Source organism: Montipora foliosa, chromosome 12, assembly GCF_036669935.1.
Source record: "Montipora foliosa isolate CH-2021 chromosome 12, ASM3666993v2, whole genome shotgun sequence".
Classification (NCBI taxonomy): domain Eukaryota; kingdom Metazoa; phylum Cnidaria; class Anthozoa; order Scleractinia; family Acroporidae; genus Montipora; species Montipora foliosa.
This window is the reverse complement of record NC_090880.1, coordinates 39,858,527-39,868,526: the sequence shown is the minus strand read 5'-3', so window position 1 is coordinate 39,868,526 and position 10,000 is coordinate 39,858,527. Positions and strand designations below refer to the sequence as shown.

Genomic DNA, 10,000 nt, shown 5'->3' with positions numbered 1-10,000 from the left:
GACTAACAGCAACTCGGAAATGGCCCATTAGTGCTCCAATGCTAAATACGGATGGCACTTGAATATAGTTCATAATTATTATTATTATTATTATTATTATTATTATTATTATTATTATTATTATTATTTAGCGGGGTTGCTGGGAAATTATTATTTAGCGGGGTTGTTGGGAAATGCCCCATAGAGAATGCATAAAAATAATCAAAACAGCTACATGTAATTACAGTATCAGAGAGCATTAAACGAGGCAAATGTTGCTTGTTTTATGCGAGTGGAAACAATAAACTCTGACCCAAAAATGAAAGATGGCTGGTTACGCAAGAAACGCAAAACAAGAAACACGCTTTACGTAAATGCTCGCATACAAAAATCGATCACTTTGGTTTCAGTATTGATTATTTTTCGGGCAGGTAGAAGAAAACACAGGTCACAAGTCAAAGGTCATTATTTTACCAATCCAGAAACAACCGTGCCAACAACTAATTGGGCCTAAGACAAATTTAGCTTCAATGAATGTCTAGTATTGTTTTTGTATTGGTAAAACAATGACCTGTGACTTTTGACCTTCGAGAACCCGTCTTTGAATGGAAAGTGTCCTAAGTAATGTAGAAAAAAATTTAATCAAACTTACCGAGAAACGGACCTACCTCTTGAATGGAGCTATTTGCTCGACTCTCTATTGCTGAAACTTGGCTTTTGGTGTCGCTTACGTTTCGGTTCGTGGAGCTTAAATCACCTTTGGTACTCTGTATGTCCTGTTGTAGCTTGTCCTAAAAAGTAAAATAAGAAAGAAATGGTAAATTGGAAATAATTTTGGTAATTTGAACGGATTTAGGCCCTGTTTATATGAAGAAAGGTTGTCCCGGGTAACTGGGTCACCCTACCAGCCGAGTCAACTTTACAATTAGCGAGCGTTTATATGAGAAAAGAATTGACCCTTTTACCAGAGTCTAGAGCTGCCTGCCTCAGTTTCAATCATCAGGAGACTGGGAAACAGCGCACGCGCATGCTTTGACCGAGTTGACCCGGCTAGGCGAGCCAAAGTGTTTACAAGGGAAAATGTTGGCCCGGTTAGGAGGGTGAGTCTACCGTCGAAAAAGGGTGATCCGGATAGGATGGTCACTCTTTTAGCCGAACCAACATATTTTTTCTCATATAAACTGTTCAACCGTTTATAAGGAAATGTAAGAAAAGTTGGCTCGCCCAGGGTAGCTCGGGTGATCCTTCTACCCGGAACAACTCTTTTACATCACGATACCTTTCCGAATATTATATATTGGGGATTTACTAATCTCGCAAACTTAGGTAGTCGAGGGATAATTAGCCCCGGGTCGCACTAGTTTTACGAAGAGATAATGTGCTCATATGGTTGGATAAAATTGGCCACCATTGTGACGTATTTATTAATATAACCATATAAACGGGGGCCGAAGTTATAAGCATTCTTTTTAGCCAGACAGACATAAATCACATGCACAACCGAGATGTGCGTAATCGAACAAGCCAATCAGTGCTGTGCTTGTGGCAAATCCCTGCAGCTGGTGCAAAGCGCGGGCGGGAAACACGTGTTGGCATTCTCATATCGCCTGATTGGCTAAGAAAATGGTGTGACCTTTAGTAGGACCAATCGCACCAAGAACATCAACATAGACAACAGCCTTGATTCACTTACCATGTACGTTTTCATCGACGAAATGTTTTGCTTAAGTTCACTGATCATGGCCTCAAATTGGGACACGTCTGGAGGGGACTGAGGAGCCTCAAGAATTGTTGTTTTCTTAGTTGGGTCTGTATCACCAATTAAAGCTCCGCTCGAAGATACCGCTTGAATAAATAAGAAAAAAATAGCGAAGTACAATAAGTACAACATGAATACATTTTGCGTAATGGATTCCCAGATGAATAGTGGATTAGAAAGTAGACTTGTAAATAAAATGATCGCCTTCTTGAAATGTAACGAAGACGTGAAGGTCATCTTCGCAGGAAGGCAACTACGAGGTCTTCATGCAATTAACGATATTAGATTTAGTGTCTTGATAATGTTCAAGCGCTTAAAGGTCGTGGTATTCAAGGTCTTAAGTACACCATGCAACACTGACAAGTGATCTGTTCCTCCTTGATCACTTGTTGAAGGAACGCTGCTGTGACAAAACTTTTCTCTATATGCTAGTCTTTATGTTAAGTTGACAAACTGACCACAAAGCAACATCATGATATCATGGCGTCACTGACTTTATGAACTGTGTGGACTGTTGGTTAACGCAACGCTCTACTTTTAATGCCTCTTGTAATAAGTGCATCTCGCTCAATATTAGAGGTACTAACTTTACCTTTGGCGTTTAAAATAACTTCAGATAATAATTATAGTCCCCCGCGGTAAAAGTTCAAATATTAGGGCTTCATGAGATGTTTGTTCTATTCGGTGAATTGTCATTTGAATCCCGAATAAGCTCTCTAAAATGATAACTACCGATAATTTGCATTCGATTTGGATCGACTGATGCCTCCAAAGACCCTTGACTATAAATTTGCACGAAATGCAACAACTTTCGAAAATGGAAATAGACCTTATAAGTTTGAACTTTCGACGTGAATAAATACTAAACATTTTTTTGGGCGTCAATTGACGTTTTATAAAGTAAAGCTAAGCCATGCAAAGTCTTTCGTTAGGTGCAGTGAAGCTTGAACGAAGCTAATGTCTTCTCAATTAAACTTAGCAATGGTTTTACATCAGAGGAAATGATATTTTAACACTTGACTCGAGAACGCACGATTTGCGCGCATGGGGCTCATTCCACTTCGAAAACGAAATCGATTGAAATACGTTTTTCTTAAAACTCTGTCGCGCCCTTTTGCAAGTGCTTCATTTTCATAATAACTGAAAGCATTAGAAAAATTAGAATATTTAAGTATTTGCTTATTTGTAATGCTTGTTTAAATACCGTTAAACATCCTTAGCTATCTTATTGAACTCTGGGTGGCATATTTCGTGTCTATATATTGGTAAGCAGGCCTCAGGCGAGCACCAACACCCTACAAAAAAAAAACGACGTGCTCGGCATGTTGAATTTGCTTCCAGAACGTTTGATCGTTCCATTGATCTCTATGACTACCCTCGGGCTTTATGTAATCCACAACACAGTCGTGTAAATTACATTCATAACATAACTTATCCACCAGACTTTGGTCGAGTGATCAAAGTCGTGAAAAATTAAAGTTAGACATAAAAAGAAAGTAGCTATAATTTTCACTCTTTTTAATGGTATATATACCTTTGTCAGAATCTAAGACAGCATCGTCTTTCTCAAAATACTTACCACTCAAACTTCCTTGTTCCTTTTGTACGCACGAACATCGATCGATAACTGGGCCAATTTTTCCCAACATCATAAGAACAATCAGAATTAAAGCGGTAACAGACGTGAGAAGAACGAAAAATAAAATACAACGATTTAGACACGATTCTCGTATGTAGGTTTCCGAAAGATCAGAGCAGGCTGAAGCCTCCTGGGCCCGATTTACTCGCAAATCCTTCAAAGGAATATGAGGTTCGTACATGTCATTATAGCGTTTTCGAGGCTTTTTTCCTTCCTCTATAAGAACTCGAACTTGATCGCCGAGATTTAACGGGTCTTCATAATGATGTCCATGTACTTCGTCGTTACGGTCACGTTGCGGCTTTGCCACAAGCCGTGAATGTGACGAACGCGGAGATTCGAAGCGCTCATCACAAATTTCCGCGGGAGACACATCCTTCTGAGTATACTGTCCAAGACTTGTCATCTCAGGTCTCGATGTTTAAAGGATAATTTTCGGGTTCAAACTTCAATTGCCGATTTATCGACCACGTGAGATTACAAAGTGTACAACTGAGCCAAATAATACAACTCCCACTGCGATGAATAAATCTGAATGAAAAGCGTCATAAATGAGTAGATGAATAGCTTCCGCACCCGCCGAAAAGCATGCAGCTGATTGGCTGCACTCCGAAACAATGATCACCTTACGCGCGAGAAATGAGTGGAATTTGTAAACGTTTAAATAATTGTTTTGGGATAGGCACTTCAAACAACTCTCTAAAGTACAGAGTGGCATAATTTTTCAATGATCTTCAATTTTAGAGAAAGTTAGGTACGAATTTTCTGGAAGCAACTTGAATACATGAATGAGGGTCTCCCAGGGGTTTTGGGGAACAAGGGAACATTGCTAATTTGAACCGGGGAACAGGGAAACAAAGGCGAAATATCTTAGACCATTTTAGGGAACAAAAAGCGGAGAACAAGCTTGGAAGTAGTTTAGGGAACAAGGGAACACAAGCAAATTTTTCAGTAATGGGAACCTTCCCTGCCCTCATGAATCTCCATGTCTAGTGCGTTGCAGATATCGCGCAGCTGGGTATACATCGAGAAGACAGAAAACGAAAATTTGGTTTATTTATTGAACGACTTGCAAAAGGGAAATTAAATACTGAAAGAAAGATCTGTCAGCTGGAGAGGAGCTATGTCACGAATTTCATGACACCGAAACTTCCCAAAAAGTAGAATGAAACATTGCAATAACGAATCAAAACTGTTGAACAACTCAAAATAAATACAGCAAAAGGAAAGAGAAGCATGGATGTACACAAATGGACAAAGATTGAAACGGATTGCATTTGGGTAACCTTAAAAAAAGTTGAAACAACGTTTTTCAAGTTTATGGCAAATCGCCTGGATGAAGGCTGTTTTTGCTCGGCATCATCTTGTTTGTGATGTAACGATAATTTCATCACGAAAGGAATTCCAAATTACCACTTTCGAGTTTTAAGGATGGTGCCTACTATTGTTATTGCGCATACGCTCTGCGCATCTCCAGATACTTGGATTTCCTATCGCCGATGCTTACTGATACAGGGATATTTTTGCTCGGTTTAAAACTATCCGGAGAAAGTAGATCTTAGTAAGTACTCTTGGTATCCAAAAAGAAAATTGGGGGTAACCATGCATTTTTCAGAGATACTTAAGCTTCAATTTGAGAAAAAACGCCATACATTGCTTTGTATTTGAAAGCTTTTTACAAATATTATTCATGAATTATCTTTGAAAAATGCGTGGTTACCCCCAATTTTCTTTTTGGATTTCAATAACACTTGTTAAGATCTACAGTTCCTGCATAATCACACACCGGGGCAAAAATATCTGTAATTAGTAGGCACCGTCCTTAAACTTGGGATTAACTAAAGATTTCCCCCTCAACACCCGAAAATAACATGACATAGCTCCTTGACGTTTCGAGCCTTCGTCGTTCGCTCTGGCCAAGGGCTTACGCTTGAAACGTCTTCTCACAAATCTCTCTCTCAGTTACGATGGTTATTTTACAAACTTTTCGTGTTTAATTCCCCTCCAACGAACCGAGGTTTATTTACAAACTAACCTTTTCTATCGAGAATATACGCACGTCCGCGTTTTCAGTGTCGCATGGCAACGCACATAAAAGTGAGGGCGGTTTCTTTTCTTATCAAATGTAATCACGAACAAAAGTCGTTCGAGTGAACTAGAAGGAGAAACGTTCTGCGATTGACGCGAGGGAACTCGATTGAATAGGCCATTTTTGACTTCATGTCTGCCTCCTCTTCAAAGGGAGTCTAGGTGCAAAGTTTTGCTTATGAAAATTAGTTTTCACTTTAAGTTAAAGTAGATAATTACAATCAGAAAAAGAGGTTTTAGGTTTTAGGCTGTGCCGGGAAAACATAAGAGTAACAGATCCGAATGAGAAAATGGCATATCTGTAGGTTTCTACAAGAGATGTAAAAATCAAGTTGAATAGTACGTCGCAAAAGGACATTTTGGGTTATTTGAGTAGAGTTACGCCTCGTCCCCCTTGTTTCAAATATTACGCTTCCTTGGCTTTTGACGGTAAATGAAACATCCGTCAACATGCCCATCCATTGATTCATTTGTTCATTCTCTCATTAATTCATTCCTTCATTCATTCCCTCATTCACTCACTCACTCACCCACTCCTTCGTTCGTTCATTCGTTCGTTCATTTATTCGTTCGTTCAGTTGTGAGAGCATTCGCCTACCACCAATGGGAAGTGAAGTGCAAGTGCTAGTTTTCTACCCCATACGAACCATGTGAGCGTTAGCCCTACTAATGGAATAGGCGAAAAAGGGGGACAAAACTCTGACCAGGGTGGGAATTGAGCCCACGACCTTCGGGTTAGATCACCGCTGCTCTACCGACTGAGCTACAAGGTCAGACGGGAGCAGGCCGTGGGAACTGAAGATGTTAAAGTCACGGCAATGAACATGTACAAGTACAAGGAAGGATTACGTTTTTGCATTACGTTCGTGGGTTCTAATCAGTTTAAAAATCAAAAAAGGCTCACTCTGATTGGGCAATTAAACATTTACTATTTGCCTGTAGGTCAAGAATGGTTATGACGAAAACACTGATGCGTGAGCCGGCCCTGCGCCCGGTACAAAATGCTTTTCCTCGGCAAACTACAAGAATGACCGACCAGTCTACAACTACCGGCGCCGAAAGTGCTGAAATTTCTTCTCAGCGTTATGAAAAAAAAAGACTTAGAAGTGTCTTGTCTTAACAGTTAGCGGGTATTTCACCCGAACCACCGGCAAAGCGATTTGCAAGTGAAAGCCAGCTCGACGAGCGAGAGGCATTCAAAGAAGACAAAGGATGTCACAAACTGTCACAAGATGTTTTGGTTATGTTATAAAACACATAGTAAATGGTTCAGCGTGTACTTTCGAGTTATATAGTTTACACAACCAAGAGGCTTGCTAAGCACTCAAGAAGACCATGCACCATGCACTCGGTTATCATCGCTTCGTACGACACTTACGATTGTTTCGTGATCAGCAACCTCCTGTGTGCAACAAAAACTCGATAGTTCACGCTGACCCGTTTACTATTTGCTAATTATAATATAATTAGGAAACTACGCGCACTCTCATTGGTCTATGTCTATTTAGATGAGAGTATGGGAACACGGCTGTGCATCACACAAATTTTGATTGGTCATGTATTGTTAGACGCGCGTTTTGATTGGCTGGTAGGAAATATGAGCGTGTATCAAGAAAATGTGTTTCAATCAAGACAGTAAAAAAAACCAGCATTTTCCTTGATTTGTCGAATTATCTTTGAGCAATAGAGGACTGCGTCTCGGGTTTGCATAACTGTCTCGAAATCTCTCAACTGCCGCTCGTGTTTAGATTAGGCTATGGAAACACGGAGAACGTCCTCTATTGTTTAATTATTCTATTAATTTGTGTCTTGTTCTAACAAAAGGTTCCAAGCATCTAGGGTTGCTGAGTTTGCGTGAGTTGTTTTTAAAAGTTTTTGGGTCGCTAGTGAAAAAAACAGAATTAACTGTTTAGTCTAACACCTCAAAGAGGAAGATGTAGCAAGGTTTCATCTATGCCGCAGTGTAAATTGCGAAGAGCCTAGCTAATTTCACGAAACCTTGGTCTATTATACATAAAATAAAGAAATGCAATTTGCGTCTGAATTCAGCAAGTAGTAAAAGAAAGTTAAGTTTCCTTGATTTATAAAGATATAACAAAGGAACAAAACGAACGAAGTTAAAAACTTCAGTTGTTTGTTTTGACTTAATCCATCCTGCAAGGCGCTTCGCTTTGATCGCCCTCTACTGAATTGCTCAGTCGCAAATAACCCATGTATGTTAGGCACTGCATAAGGGTTTTTTCTTAAAATGTCGGAAAGCGACCGGCATAAAAGTATTTATGTTCGTTGCGTTCTCTGCATTGGTTTTCAGGTTACGTAATACGAACCGCATACTGTATGTAACATCCATTCCTTCCAAATCACTGAATTCATTGCCCGTTTTTGTAAGTACGTTCTTGTTTCATGATTGTGATTTTTGAGCATAAATAAGTTATTTTCGGTACGCAGTTTAGAAAATAATATGGTATGTCGAGTTCTTTCACTGAACACATGAACTGTGGGGCTTCTTAGTTCAGTTGGTGGAGCATTATTGCACCAGAATTGCGGAGGTCACGGTTTCCAAACCCTTCGAAGCAACCTGGATTTTTCCGGCAGATGTCTATAAAAAAGCGACAATTGTTTAAACTGTCCAGATTAATGCTAGGATGATTTCTCTCGGTCGTCGATAATCCGTATTTCAAATATATACCATTTATTTCAAACGGGGCTTTGATCAGTCGAACCATGTTCAAAAACGAAACGAAAAGAGGTAAAACTTAGCATTGCATTTGTAAGAAAGAAAAGACTGAAATAAGGCGAGGCACGAGTCAAAGATATCGAATCGAAATCCATATCATGTAAGTATACCGGAGGATGATCAATGATCATAAAATAATTGCAATGGGGCTATCTAATTGCGTTGAAAACAATTTGAAGCCAGCCCAAAAGGCCTCAAAAGGCCTTAGGGTACGAATACAGAACAATTGTTTTTTTTTTTCGATTGTTTTCACTGCATGTCAAAAATAACTCGTGACGATAACAACCAAGAAGGTACCATGGCTTTTTTCAGTCTATAGCAAAGTCTTGGTAAAAATGTAACAAACGTTTTCTATTAGTCGTTTATTCATTGAAAAGATTTGTTTTTTAGAAATAGTAACGGGGGATTTCGCAATGAATCAGTGTGTTGTTGACGCACAAATTATATTAGAGGTATTCGATCAATATCTCCAGGTTAGGGGTTTACCCTCCATCGGAACATGCTCATGCCAAAGATCAAACGAAGATATCGCTTTTTAAACTCACATTTCCAAGGCCTCGATTATTACACATCCCCGCAAAATGATTTATATCTACTCGAATAGTCAAAAGCACAAAAACTGTGATCTTATCTTTTGCTTATGAACCACGAATTAGGCCAAGAATTCAAACAAAGTGTCTCGATTATTCGGTGACAACTGAAAAAACATTAAAACATCTCTTTTTCATGGTTAGCTATTTCAATGACTTTTCGAAGTTTCTAATTGTCTTGAGACTAGAATATCGACTTTAGCATGTTGATACAAAAAAAAAAAAGACCGCACCAACCTTTCTCGTCACTGCACTGAGTAGAGCAGCCCGGTCCTACTTGTCCTTGAATAATCAAAACAACCAATAGAAGCGAGGTCAAAGAAATCAACAAGATCAGAAACAAAACCAGGCGACTTAGCCAAGAATCACCACCGACTTCTCCTTTTAAATTGTCTGCTTCAGCGGGTTTTTCAGCTTGTCGATCGAACGTTTGGAGTTCCGTTGGCTCGTACAGTTCGTTTCGCTTTCTTCGCGATCCCGGACTTGCCACCACTGAGGGCCTCAAGTACGTTGGATCGTCATAGGTGTGTGTATTTAGTTCTGTATTCTCATACGCTGGATTCGGCTGCTTTCCCTTGAAAGTGATGACAGGAGCTTTGGAAATGTTCTCTTGACTTCGAGCAAATCCTAGGTTGGAATACGCACCATTTTGGAAGTTGCTGGCTAAAGGTCTTTTATCTTTGGAAGGCTCTTCCACGCTATCCACTGCGTATGGACTGAAATCACGAAATGCAAGCCGCCCCTTTTGCGCCGCCATTAATGAAAACAAAACACGTTAGATCTGGTTACACAGAAATTACTTCTAAAATCTGGGATTGCGGCAAAAGCCGAGTAAGATAAATCACTTCACGAATGAATGAACTTGGAATGACTATGCAAATGCGCAACGCAGAAAGCCACAAACATAACTGTGACGTATGCTAATAGCGCCGGCCCATTGTAAAGTTCATGTTGTTTAGTGATAACTGTGTATTGTTCAAGAGTTTTAGGGTGTGACCAAACAAGTGAACCCGAACGATGATCATAATAGCGAAGCAATCAAGCAGAATCAGGACAAATGTAGGGTGAGACCGGACGTCAGCCTGTAAAGGTGCCTCTGGCAGGGGGTCTTCCCTACTCTTCACCAACAGCTTGAAAGGTTCTTCAACGAGAGGGTTCTTTAAAGGGGGGTTGTGAAACTGAGCCGACCCCCAGTGTTACGGCCAGTT

General features: G+C 39.9%; 1 protein-coding gene across 2 annotated transcripts in view; it reads right to left on the bottom strand.

Moving 5' to 3' along the window:
• Positions 1–9,660, bottom strand: part of LOC137980272 (uncharacterized) — a 14,804-nt gene extending 5,144 nt beyond the window's left edge. Inside the window, exons 1-3 of one of the 2 annotated variants that reach the window (XM_068827667.1) lie at positions 9,030–9,660; positions 1,673–1,824; positions 648–770 (exon numbers count right to left, since the gene is read on the bottom strand). In XM_068827667.1, the coding sequence (XP_068683768.1) occupies positions 648–770; positions 1,673–1,824; positions 9,030–9,549 (795 nt within the window). In that variant the 5' untranslated portion in view covers positions 9,550–9,660. Of the gene's footprint in view, positions 1–647; positions 771–1,672; positions 1,825–3,317; positions 3,916–9,029 lie in introns of those variants that run through there. The other variant, XM_068827668.1, reaches the window with a different exon arrangement.
• Between the last annotated feature and the right edge of the window lie 340 nt (positions 9,661–10,000).